Below are 13,796 nucleotides of genomic sequence, written 5' to 3'. Positions count from 1 at the left end.
TATTATTTTAATAAACTGTTTGCTTTATCAATAAAAAATTTCATTTTAAAATGTCATCCTTCACACCAGATTTCAGGCTTTTTAAGAAGCAATTGTTTCTATCTATTGAAGAACTTGTTGATTTTAACAGGCATTTTTCACAATCTATTAAGCAACAACAGCTGCAATCACAATGAAGCTAATGTTACTTCATCATCCTAGCTTTTTCAAAAGAACAGCCAAAAAACATTTAAATACGTGTAGTGACTCCGTAATGGACATGTTTACTTAAGCTTCATTTAAGCATCATCTCAAAAAAAACCCAACCATTTAACCCATTTTTATTAAGAAAAAAATGATTTTTTACAAATCCATCTTATTGCTGTAAAGAGGAGCAGTATCTAATACTTCCGTGGTACCTTAGAAATGCCTATTAGGAAAATACCCTTCACAGGTCAAGGAAACCAAGCAAGAAGGTACATCCCACTCAAAATATTTAGGAATCTAGATTTCAGAGGTACGTTTGAGCAGGGAGTGTAAAGGCATTGCAAACTAAGTTGAGCACTTAGTTGAGCACTGATAATCAGAGCCATCAGAGCTCAAAGGAAAAACCCAGTAATGAAGGTGCTCACAGTGTATCTTGGAAGAGAGTTGCTTCAGTGGATGGCTCAAGACCATGCAATGAATGAATTTCATGGACTACGTTAGAACTTAATTTCTGACCTTTTTTTTGTATTTATAAATATATTTTTGTTATATCACAAACCAATAAACCAGTCTTTATGTTTAGATAAATAACCTATCACAAAAATTTTTCTTAGTTCTACTATCATATATCGCCAAGAAATGGGGTACAGATCGGTCATATAGTGGGCTGAATATCTGGAAGGAGTGGAGTTTAAGTTCAAACTTCTACACGGCTACCAAAAATTGTTTCACCTAAAATATCTTCACCATCTTTTAAATTTAAATCTCATCCACAAACCTTTATAGCTTCCTTGATTTCATACGCATCAAACATGACTGGTGTCTTCATCATTGCTAAGATTGTTTTCTCAAAGTTACCTGATAGCTCAGATTTGAGATCCTTGATCAAATCCTAATGAGAAATAAAAAAAAGGAAAAAAGAAATGCATAAAGACTACAATTGACAAATACGATGACCAAAATCATGCAGTTTAACCAGAAGTCTGTATATGTAAGCATCAATAACATGCCCACAAAGTAAAGCTATTTCATTTAATGATGCTAAAACAAACAAAAACTACCAAAAATTTTAGACAATTAAGTTCAAATTAAATAGGTTGCAAAGACCAAAGGTCAAAGCAACTTTAGCAGAGAAACAACTTTATACATTTCATACATTTCATCTGAAGTGCTGCATGGATGTCAAGAGTAGATAAAATCATAACCCTAAACTGGCTATGACATGTGAATCATCTTCCCTACAGGGAACTTTTTTTTTTTTAAGGAACGTAGGCCCTATTTCTTCTTCCCTCTGTGCTCATAATACACTTACCTTTCCATAAGCTGTTTTGAAGGACAACATGATCTGCTGTCGTTGTTTGTTTGAACGACTTCCAAGACAATCTATAATCGCCTGCTCATCAGTTCCTGTATATGTACATAGACACAGGATGAGCATGTGCATGTCACGTGATGACTCAGCTTTGTATTATAGGTATCCTACCTCTGCTAATCCCAACTGAAGCGCACATGCACCTTTAATGCACCTACTGCATCTCCTTCTTGTATATGACCACAGAACTGCAGATCTACTCCCAACCACAATGAGAACAAAAATGTATCAAACTTATAATGCTGTTTATGCCTAAATTCAATACCAATAATTCCTCAGACCAACGATAACCATGAGGGAACTACCCCAGTGGTATATGTATTCCAGTATACATGCAGCAACAGAGAAAAGCAGTGCTGAGTTAAAGTTACAACACCACTTTTAACTTGAAATGTAAATCCACAGACTGCTTACCAAACCCCTTCATTGCCTTCCTCAAGACTTCTGCATCCTTCAGAGGATCAAATCCTGGTGCATCAGTGATTGTGCCTCGGTTTCCATGCTAAATCATACAAAATTGAGTAGCATATTAAACTGGAACAAGACTGTATTTTACGACTTAAAGAAGATAACCACTATTAACAATTTTCTTTTTTGTTAGAGAGGTAACAAAGGAAACTAAACAGAACTTTAAGAGCTCATTCATTTCTATACTCAAATTATGAGAAAATACAAAGTCAAAGAAGTTCCCTGATATTAAATCTGCTGTCCTATTAAATAAAGTCTAATAAACTGTATGTACAAATGGAAATACCTGATTTTAGGGAAGGCAAATTTAATGAAATTCAAATTCACTTCAAAATCCTTTTCTTGGGTTAATGCAGTCAAATAGCATTTATTTTAATGTTAGCCTATACTGCTGGAAAAGATTCTCTCTCTCTCCCTCCCCCATCCTCCTCGCCTCCCCCGTCAAATTTTTTCTCATGCCCGTGTTTTGAATTTCAGGCTTGAGTTACTCTTGTACACACAAAGAAAACGTACAAAAACAAAAACACACAGAGTCACATTTTAAAAACACTGAATGCTCTTACTGCTCCAGGAGCGACTGCAGGCACTGCAGAGCCTGAGTAAGAAGGCATAGGAGGATTCACAGATGGGCCTGCTGGATAACTTGGTATTGGCTGCTGTCCTGGTGATGGCATGGGCTGCTGCCCTGGATAAGTTGCTGGTGGTTGCCCTGGATAGCTCATTGGCTGTTGACCTGGAGGTGGCATGGGCTGGCCTGGCACAGGACCACCTGGGTATCCTGGATAAGCCGGCATTCCTGATGGTGGATTTCCTCCAGGTGGAGGGTACACTCCATAAGAAGGCTGCTGTCCTGATGGAGGTTGCCCAAAACCACCTGGAGGGATTGGAGGATAACCCCCAGGTGTTGAAGGATATATGCCTTGTGGTACGTTTGTCCCTCCAAAGGTCCCTGCCATATTAGAAGCCTGCAATGACGGGCAATAAAGCAAGAGACAGTAAGGTGTAAAAAGGGTTGAGTTTCAATAAGATGTTTAACACAGTACAAGCATAAAAATACCTCAACACACGCACTACTATTCAGACAGGCCAAAAGCCAAGTAGGAAGGAAAACCTAGACTACATTTGCCAACATGAATATTTTAATAATGGATACTCAGTATTCCTCTGCACAGCAAAAGCCAAGTTATGTTGCTTTTATACCCATGGCTTTTGAACCTAAGCTCTTAAAAAAAAATAAAAAAAGTAAGTAGTGGTTTACCTTCCTAAAATAAGGAATAGCTGTGGTACCTATTTTCTTCAAAAGATGACATTGAACTCTCAACACTGAACATAAGGGCCTGGCTTTACACAGTCATTTCTTTTTATCAAGTCCGTACAGTTCTATGAAGAATAGAAACTACATCTGTAATAAACTACTGTGTTGCAATGACAGAAACACATCCTTGCAGTTGAGTCGGAGTAAAATATATTAAATGAAATTGAACTCACCATCCCAGCCATGTAGTTTGGATTGAACTGATTAGCATAGCCAGCCACGTTGTCCAGACCAATTGGAGGTGGATTTGAAGGTGGATAAGCAGCACCACCCCAAGGATTGCTACCTGAAATCAAAAACAGCTGTACTGAAACAAGAAACTATACATTTTTAAATCTATTTCTTATTACTTACATTTCTAATGTAAAGTCTGTTAAACATTGGCAGTTTGGAAAGAGGAAAATTGAAGAGGTGCATAGCTGCAGTCCCGTTACGGTACAAAGAGAGGCTTCACTGGATATTCTCAGTCATGGTAGCTATCACTGAATCTATAAATTCTTTTTTTATTATTATTATTATTAACTCTAAACATATTTGAAGATGACTGACATTTGCAAGTCAATACTGTCAACACCATATTTTGTACAGAGAAAGGTTTCTCTTAATAGTGCATAAAATTATCTGAGTGTTCCAACAGAAAGGATATTATTAGCTCATTTTAGGCTGGTAGTTTAGTACAGAGCACAGAACAGTACACTTACACAGGCTCAAGCAATAAACAACTCGGCTGTACACAGCTGTACAGCCTTGTCAGCACAGCAGTCTACCAGAGCTAGAACACCCTGCTGAGAAACAGGATTTATTTTCTCAGGCTACTCTGGCTACATTGCTTCCCATTTCTGAGTTAGCTTCCACAACTCCACGCTTTGCCAGATACATGCAACTCCAGCCCTTTCTTTCTGTGCTTTCATTATCAACAACTACCATTTGGTATCTGAGTGAACTTTTTAGTTATATACTTCATTAATGTTATATTATCGCAACTAACATCCTCTTTAACAGTCATGTCTCTTCCACATGCAGCTGTCTACTGAAGATCAGTGAATTAGGGATAACATCATAAATAAAAGCCCCATTTTTTTGGGGGGGAGGATATAGGTATTAAATTGTGCAACTGATTTCTCAGCTTCAATATACTCATTTTCCTCATCAGTTGCTTTCATGACTCAGTACTACTAACAGGACACTTCCTTGACATTTATTAATCTTGGCCAAAATGATGACCATCTCTTAGTTCAAAGTTCTTAGCCTAAGACAGATGGACCTTATATAGGCACAGGGTGGAGCATCCATCTTACATAAATTAGACTACCAAGAATCTCTGGTCAAGATAAAACGGGACTTAAAAGAGCACAGAAAGCTTCAATGAGTCACGAAACCGTTCCGGAGTCCTGTTCTTATATTCATTCCACCTTTCCATTCCTGAAAAACCACCACTGTAATTTAACATTTACTTCATCCAAACAGTTTACCTGGGGCTGGTGGCGGATATCCACCCGCTGGGGGATAACCAGGGTAACTCATTGCAAAGATCTGAAAAAAGCATGTGATAAAATTATTTTCTGTAATGCTTCACTAACTATATCATATAAAATTAACAGGGAATAATTTTGCAGTAGCCTGTCAGCAAATTTTAGACATCTCTGCCCAACATAAACTCACTTTGTCTATTACATTGTTAAGGATGCATCACTTAAACAAGCTTTATTGCTCTATTAAAGTATCAACCAGTTTGCAACCTATACAGAGCAGCCAGTCTTATTAATCAAGAGTAGAAAGTTAGCTGAAAAACAAGCTATGTCTTCAAATAGGTAATTTTATGAGAAATGCTGAATGGCATTTAAATGCAAACGTCTGCACAAATGTAAGGTCAGACCAAGAAGCTGAAAGGATATATTTTATGCCTACAGTATTGCTATAAAATGCAAAGAGTTTACAGAAAAGTAAGAGCACTAGAACAAATTGGACATCTCAAAGCCGACAGTGTATCTATCAGCACGGAAGTGCATAGCCATTTGTTGTCCAAAATAAGGGTGGAGTGTCAAATGGGAAGGACAGTTATATACCGTACTAAAACAATTTTCCAGACTGCAGAAATATTTATTTTAAACAGAATAACTATCAGGAAGAATGGTAAAGGTATCCCAAAGAGCTTGTTCCAAATTAAGAAAGTGTGCAATGAATCTTTACTTCAACTTTTTCACAGTTATTTTTAGTGACAACCCCCAGTCTATTTTTAACACTACTGTGCAAACAGTATCCTTTTCTCTTCTGTCCCCTGAAGCACTGAAGGCGTTGGGCTATGCAGACCACTAACTGGAAGGTGGTTTGTCTCTCACCACAGTTGCTTACACTGTAATCTATTCGGAAAGTCGAGAGACTCAGTAAAGCTTTACTGGCATTAAGAAACAGAAAACCACTTTAGATACTTGGTTACAAGTTACATTCACAGTGATCTATACTCTAAACGATGTAGTTTAATTTGTTTAATTTCAACAGCTGCCCACACCGCCATCTTCACCTACCTCCCTTAAAATGTCACCAACTGCAAGGAAAAATACCCCAAACAAGAAAACCTTTTGCTTTTGAATTCTACTTCCTTCCACTGCTGAGAAGCAAGCAGCCTCTCAACAAATTAACTGTAAATGTATTGTTTCATTTTTCAGGATATTCATTACCTTTTGCATCTGGCTTGTTTTGCTATGTTTTGGAATTAAGCATGTGTGTGGAGGGAGGGGTCAGGTGTTTTTGTATAACCGTTTTAACTTCCTTTTCTGGCTTACATGGCTCTTTTGCATAACAGTGGAATGGGATTTTTTTTTAATAAAGGAAAATATGATTATGAAATACTCAACCTGAATTTTGTGGCTTAGCGTTATTTCTACTTCGTATAATTTTTTTATTACAACAGAAACATGAAAATCAATATACAGAAATCACACCGAATTAATTTTAAACTGATCACTGCTATTTTTCCAAGCTGCTGCTGCAAAAAAAATCATACTGCATCCCTTCTCATTTCACAGCTGTTTCCTCTGCATTCTTTCTCTGCTTGCAATGGCTGATAGGTTGGGAACATTTGTATCAACATGCACACAAAAAACTGGCTCTAAGCATGAAAACACTTATACGGCTGAGGTACCACAGTAGGCTGCTATTCAGCTACAGAGCCCTAGCCCAGTCTGCAGGAGGTAGTCACTGCAGCACAGGCAAGCTCCATTCCCTTCTGCCACTCTTGCAAGATTCACTACAGACTTAGACCAGTGACTTGGCAGGGAGAAACTTCATTATCCTGAGTTCAGTCCAGGGTTCTAGTAGTAACTAATGTTTGACAGTAGAAGTCAAACATCCTTTGCAAGTCAACAACGGGTTATAGTTGCAGGGTAGCCATCACACTTGCAGGTATGTCTACTGCTACTCAACACTTGACCACAGCTGCAGAGAAAGACAAATGCAGCTGGCAGAAATCTGAACAAGGAAGACATTTTCCTGATCTTAAAAGCATAATTTCCCACATTCAGAAAACAACCAAAGTCAGTAAGAATGATGTGTAAAATACTCAGCAAAACCTGAAATGTTCACGAAAACCCTCTTAATTTGCAGTGAACTCAACAGCATCTTCACAGAACTGAACATAGCAAGTGTAGATTACCAGGCCTCTGCCCTGCCTTCCTGCAGCACACACTTCCTGAAAAACAGGCCATGGATTAACAGGCTCATAACCAGCTCCTGTAAGGCCCCACTAACACCTCTGTGACACTGATTTTCCATCTTCAAAGACAGTAGTTTCAACTAATATGCATTTGCAGTTCTCCAACCACACCTGGAACCACCTCAGGTGTCCCAGCACCTACAGCCTCTCTGAACTCCACAGCAGCTGCAGATTGCACAAATATCTGCAGCATATTGTCTTGACACGTAATAAATATTTGAGCATTCAGAGTCTGGATTTTATGCAAGACCTATTTTAAAGAAAATCTTACTGCACTGTAAGACATGCAAAACAGATTAGCTGCTGTACCCTGGTGTCTTTTAACTATTTTACTGCTTTTTGAAAAAAAAACCCAAACAGATTAAGCCCTTGTGATGTTTTACTGTTATTTTTTGGGTGTACATTCTACAGAAGCTAAGGCTGAAATATGGCACCACCCACGTCATTTTGCTTCTGGTTAGTTCTTGCTTTTTCGTGAGATCTACCTCACTAGGCTGAAGCACATACAGGTATTGCTAAATCTCTTCCCCTGAATATATTGGCATATTGAGGGTAATCAAGCTTATTTGTTAAAGGGTTACTATAGTAACAGTCTCCAGCTCAGATTTTTTCCATTAATCATTCCCTAAGATCATCAGCTTGCTTCACCTTCACCACCTAATTTACAAGCACTGTCACTATCTTCAGGACACCAGTAACAGCCTTTGAAGCGCGCAGCTCCATCTCAGTCCCTGGTAGGACATAGCAAGAGATGATAGGAACAGGGGAAAACAACACACATGGTCCACATCCACAGAATGCAACATGGAAATTAGAGGAGATTTAAATTCAAATCTCACACCAAGAACAAATCTAATTCTGACCAGCTGGCAGGATTTGAGGGAAACTCCATGAGTCAAAGTTGAAGTTTCCTGCCCTTTATCCAGCACAAAAATCTCACCTAATCTAAATATTAAGAAGTGATCCAACAATGTAATATATTTAATACACTGAGAAAGTACTTTTTTTCCTTTTTTTTTGTCATTTTCCACCTTACAATAGAGCTTAAAATGCTTAAAACAAAAGAAACCCCCCAAAAACACACTTTGCTTTATTTCCTTTAATGATACTCCTGAATGGCTAATATATCATAAGGAAAAAAAAAAAAAAAGAAAAGATGTCAAAGCATTTCTAACAATATGAAGTAATATCTCAGTACAGAAAGCAAAAGAGAATTATCACATTTGTGCTAACATTATTGTAATTACCCTTTTTGCAAGGTTTAAGCTGGTCCTAGAGTGAACTCTTAAAAGGCTTAAAACAATAGCACTATCTGTAAAAATACCATTATTCCGCTTCAGAGAGGGAAGAGTTTATTGTGAAAAGTACAACCCCTTATTGGGACAAGAAGCTGTTGGTTATATAAGCCCTTCTCCAAGTGCCTAAATTCTATTTCATTTTAGTGCATAAAACCTACAGCATCAAGTCCGCAATATAAGACATAATTATTGTGCAATATACTCACGGGAGCTTAAACTCCCCATGGAGACATCAGCAGGCAGATGCAACTGATTTTTCTGAGAGTGTCTGAGGCACCTCCTATGTTAAGATTTGGTTTTTCTGTCCATTTGTAATGCTAGAAGCTAGATCTTGGGGGGGAAAAAAAAAATCCACATTCCTTCTGTTCACCAAGATAACGAATTTCATTTGTAAATATTCTCTGATGCAAACTACAAAGTGCACAAAAATAGGGTAGCAGCTACCTGAGATCTTTTTCAACACTCTAAAGAAACAATATTCTAACCCAGAGATCTTTGAAAAGCCACTGCATTTCACCGTAACTTTACAGAACATGACAAAGCTGAACACTTTAAAGGTAGACTCAAATTCAGATCATATAACTCTATAAGAGAGGATCTTATCAGTGTCTACAAATACCTTAAGTGAGGGTATCAAGACTATTGGGCTGGACTCTCTTCAGTGGTGCCAAGTGACAGGACAAGAGGCAATGAGCACAAACTGCACCACAGGCAGCTCCACCTGAACACAAGGAAGAACTTCTTTACTGCGAGAATGACAGAGCACTGGGACAGGCTGCCCAGAGAGGTTGTGGAGTCGCCTTCTCTGGAGATCTTCAAGGCCTGCCTGGATGCAACCCTGTCTACCATGCTCTAGGTGACCCTGCTGAGCAGGGAGGTTGGACTAGATGATCTCCGGAAGTCCCTGCCAACCTCAGCCATTCTGTGACTGTGAACTCATTCAAATACCACTCGCAAAATATTCTTATCCCAGGGGAATAATAATAGCTGAAGGCAATGCTAGCTGTTACTGATACATGTTGCACACACATGTACTTTCATATACAAACTGTTAAGACCCCAACTCATAAGACCTAGAAACAAAACGTTATTTAACAATTCTGATTAAAGCTGAAGGCAAAACACATGTTCTCTTCCTCTCCTGGAAAAAAGCGCAGACAGCTTCTTTCTTTCCTGCTGGCAATTCTGCATGCTCCTAAGGGCTGATCCCAGGTGCGCTATTGCGGCAGGGATTGTGCCAGGCACCCGCAGGTACGGAGGAGCAGACAGCCCCGCACCACACCTCTGGGAAGGGGCAACAAATGTGTATGTGTGGTGGGGGGCACTGACCCCAGCCTGCCCAGCACCCTTCCCGCCAGCCGGCATGTGCAGGCAGCACCCACCCGCCCGCCGCTGCTAAAGCCACCACAGCAAGGTCTGCTTAGGAGTACAATGCAGTCACGAGTACACGGAAGGAGCAAAAGGCCACATGTAAATTCAGAAAATGAAGAGAAAACAGCCCGGCGGTTTGGATCCCTGCTGCATATTAACTTGCTCTGCATAATAAAACCTGACACGTTCCAGGGCTTTACCATACTCAGATACTCTGTTGTCTTTTTCTCCTACCACTTTGCTCCTGAGGTGAGGTGAACCTGACAGACAACCGCAAGAAAATATCTCCGGCTACTGTTATCTTTCAAAATACACAAACAGGAGAAAACACAGTAGATTCTGTTTCCGATACTTTGACATCAGTACAATGCAGCTTTACTATTTACAAAATGACATAACCCTTGCATATATAATATGAAAAAAATTTTAGAACATAAACATTGTTGTAATACTTCTGGCAAAGTTAAAAAAGAACAATTATCACCCAGTCCCTCAAAACCTACAAATAAAAACATGTTTTGGTCAGATTCCTAGCAAGCATAATGCTCCTGCTTAAATTAGTCCCAAAGTGTACATTTCTGATATTGCAATTATTACAGCATAAAAATGATTTTTTTTAACTTCATGTGTAAACATAATGGAGTTTTGGTTTTTACTTCATGTGCAAACATAATAATGAACAGAACACTGAAAAATAACAAAACGCTTTTTCAATAAGCCTTTAGATATAACACTAGATTACATGCATTTATTACCAACATATCCTCCTATTCAAGCTCTCACCTGAATCATTTAAAAATTAAGGCAAACAAGTCTGCGATAATTAGGGTGGGGGGCAGAGAAAAGGAGAGAGTGGGATGAGAGTTCTTATGAGATTTGTTTGCTTTTAATCCCATATGGAACATTCCTTTTTAGTTCCAAAGAAATTAAGGGAACCTTTAGCAATTAAAGCTGGGGGATACATAAAAATGTTGCACGTCTTCTTTTGAATACTATAGTTATCCAAGTGTTTTCAAGTGAAATTTCTCCCACATCAGTTTGACTCCAGGCAAAATAGATTCACAAAAACACGAACTTCTCACCTTCACAAACTTGTGGTCACCACCTTTTCTGCACTTCAGCAAGTCTCTGTAGGCCATTTCCCTACCTTAGCAAATACTTACCTCTCTCAGTTAACCTTCCCAACCGTTCCTACAAGCCTGTCTCCATTCTGTCTTCTGTACCTACCTGCTCAACTTTTCTTCCAATACCATCTACCACGTCTTCCTAAAGCTGTGAATGATGAGTGACACTTGCCTGCTTACAATAAAGAAATGACGCAAGCTAGGGGAAGCAAGATTCAGAAGTCCACCCTGTTACACAAACAGTGTGTGTGGGAGGATGCGTGAACAGCAAGGTCTTTGTTTGCTCAGCCATTAAAATAGTAATGCACAAGAGGAGGGGAAAAAAAGGCAGAAAGAGGGAGTGCCTTGAAAAAAAACTACAGAAAACATGCTCAAGCTCCTCTCCTCTTTCTCAGTGTTAACCCTTGAGGTACACCCTAGAACTCTAAACAAACATCTGAGGTTTTACTACCACAGTGGACATCACTGTCTATCTTCACGTTGCACGATGGAACCCCTAAGGCACTTGAAGGTAGGAGACCTGTTTATAAGAGATGAAATCTGCAATGTACTTTCAATAGGAATCTTGAAAATAAGATCCTGCAAGGCAAAGCAGAAAAGGACTGCAGCTGAAGGTATTTATACCAAAAATACAAATTATATAATGGTGGTAGAAGTAAAGAATAAAATCATAAGGCCATCAGAAAACTTCTGCTTCAAGGTAGCAGTAGAAATACGCTCAGCAAGTAGATCCATGTACATTTTTGATATTTATTTAATAGCTGCTTTTCAGTGTTTAATCTCCAGAAATGCCAAGTTCCAATAATTTGAGGCCAAAAAGGTTGAAAAGATCATAACCTGTATTTATTCAAAATCATTTGTTTAATTTGTTTAATTATTCCACAGAATACTGAGTAACATTAAATCATTAGCCATTACTATTCTTCCAGATTAATTACCAGGATCTAGTACTGAAGGTTGCCTAAAGCTATAAATTACAGAGCTCCTCTGTACAAAAAGCAGAACCCGCTCTGACACTGATCGCTGATTATGAAATCAGCGCAACAGAACTTACCACCTTGCAGCGTAAGTATCTGCAGATACTTACCGCAGAGAAGCTGAGGCATCCACCACACTGTACTTTCATAAGACAAGGACAAGCCACACTCAGCACTGTTCTAGCTAACTGTTATTTAAGCCCAGTCTGAGCAGGATTTATTTTTGTCTTGCTTATGCACTGACTGCAGTATGCAAGGTGTGATATTCTTCATCTTGTCAGATAAGAAGTCCTGCGGTATGGCTTTCCCTTAAGTTTTCTGAGTAAATGATTCCCTGGCTAGCTTCCTCTGTAGGAAAAAATAATCCAATAGAATGTGCTTCCATTCCAATGAGATTTAATGTACTTCACTTCACGTCAGTCAAACTCAGGAAGCATCTCTTGCACAGAACATAGCTTTCATAGTTTCTCTTTAGGAACCTTTTTCAGTCTTCATTCAAAATGCTATTTAAAAAGTGGTAATACATCATTCATTCTGTACAAAAAGGTGTTAAAAAGCTATGAATTGATGGCAAAGCAGAAACAAACTCAAAAATGAAGGAAAGAGGTAGGTTTAAGCTAGGACTTGAACTGCCTATTGATGTTATAGATAGAAAGCATTGCCATATTTGATGGTACTACTAATTTGATATTATTATATTATTACTTTCTTGGAAGACATTTTTTTTTTACTTGCTTGGACAGACACAGTGGGGAAAACAAAAACACCACCACCACCAAGAAAGGCACCACTGACAAATCTTGGTCAAAAAGAGGCAGAGCAAAAAAGTGACACAATGTCCAATAAAGAGCAGCTGAGTGAGCAGATTTTCAACAGTTAGACCCACAAGCCACAATTAAGCTGCACAAGTATTAAGAAAATGTGTGACCGATAATGCTCAGTGACCGAAGCACAAACCATGATGTTACAGCCTTACTAGCCTGTTTCAAGTATTTTATACTGTCAAGCATTACTTGAAGAGTCATTTGAACCACCTTGGATACTCTTCTCCATAAAAGAGAGAAACACACGAAAACACATGACCAAAGCAAGACTCTCCAACAATTGCTTTGATGGTATCTGAAGCCAGTAAAAAAAAAAAGAAAAAGAAAAAAATCTGTTTTTCATAAAATCACAGAATAATTTAGATTGGAAGTGACTTCTGGAGGTCATCTTGTTCTCAAGGAATTTCACAGATGACTCACTCTTCTGACTTACAACCTGTGCCTTTTATTGCTAGCTTTTATTGGCTAGTGCGGGGCTAGTGCGGGGCAGAAGACTTCAGAAGCCTACCAATGTTAACAAAGGTTAATTCTAAGGTAACAGGAAATTCAGCCACGTCATGACAAAATTCTTTAAAGATCAGCAGAAATCACACAATAGCTGGCATCTGTTATGCCAGAGGTCATCAACTTGAGATCCACACTTTTCACAGAGGGCCAGGACCAAACGGGAAGCAGACCAAACTCACATTCTAGCTGCACGTAGAACCAGGACTGCCAGAAATGGCAATGAAATGTCATTCACCAGCACCGAATCACAGAAAAGGCAAATAGTAGAACAGAATGAAACATACTTATGTGCTTATTTCTGCAGGCCCTTGTCTTTAGGGTCCAAATAACAGACAACATGAGAGAGAAAAAGCTGGTGTGCCCCTATCAATCAGCAGTAGCTTTTCATTATCGTGTAGATCCTGCTTCTGTGGCTGAATATTTATTTCCCTGACATACTGTTCCACACTCTCCTGGGAAGACCACAAACCTCTTGAGTTTATTTATCATTCTCTAGACATATACACTCAAGACAATAAACCTTAAAGAATTTAAATGAGCTGCACAGGCTCTCAATGTTCATATGCAATGGTAATTCGCAGGAGTGAATTAGTTCATTTCAGCTTCCTCCTCTGCCCCTGCCAAGTGTTACCTTTTATAGCA

General features: G+C 38.8%; 1 protein-coding gene across 5 annotated transcripts in view; it reads right to left on the bottom strand.

Moving 5' to 3' along the window:
• The window catches only part of ANXA11 (annexin A11), a 49,374-nt gene that overhangs the window by 32,728 nt on the left and 2,850 nt on the right, over positions 1 to 13,796 (bottom strand). For 3 of the 5 annotated variants that reach the window (XM_062580714.1, XM_062580710.1, XM_062580713.1), the window contains exons 2-7: positions 4,814 to 4,874; positions 3,515 to 3,627; positions 2,590 to 2,991; positions 1,973 to 2,060; positions 1,499 to 1,593; positions 965 to 1,078 (exon numbers count right to left, since the gene is read on the bottom strand). In XM_062580714.1, the coding sequence (XP_062436698.1) occupies positions 965 to 1,078; positions 1,499 to 1,593; positions 1,973 to 2,060; positions 2,590 to 2,991; positions 3,515 to 3,627; positions 4,814 to 4,865 (864 nt within the window). In that variant the 5' untranslated portion in view covers positions 4,866 to 4,874. Of the gene's footprint in view, positions 1 to 964; positions 1,079 to 1,498; positions 1,594 to 1,972; positions 2,061 to 2,589; positions 2,992 to 3,514; positions 3,628 to 4,813; positions 4,875 to 8,557; positions 8,682 to 8,970; positions 9,073 to 13,796 lie in introns of all 5 variants that reach the window. The other 2 variants (XM_062580712.1, XM_062580711.1) reach the window with 2 other exon arrangements.

This window comes from Rhea pennata, chromosome 7 (genome assembly GCF_028389875.1).
Source record: "Rhea pennata isolate bPtePen1 chromosome 7, bPtePen1.pri, whole genome shotgun sequence".
In the NCBI taxonomy this organism is placed as follows: Eukaryota; Metazoa; Chordata; class Aves; order Rheiformes; family Rheidae; genus Rhea; species Rhea pennata.
Note: the sequence above shows the minus strand (reverse complement) of the source record. Positions and strands in the feature narration are given on the sequence as shown.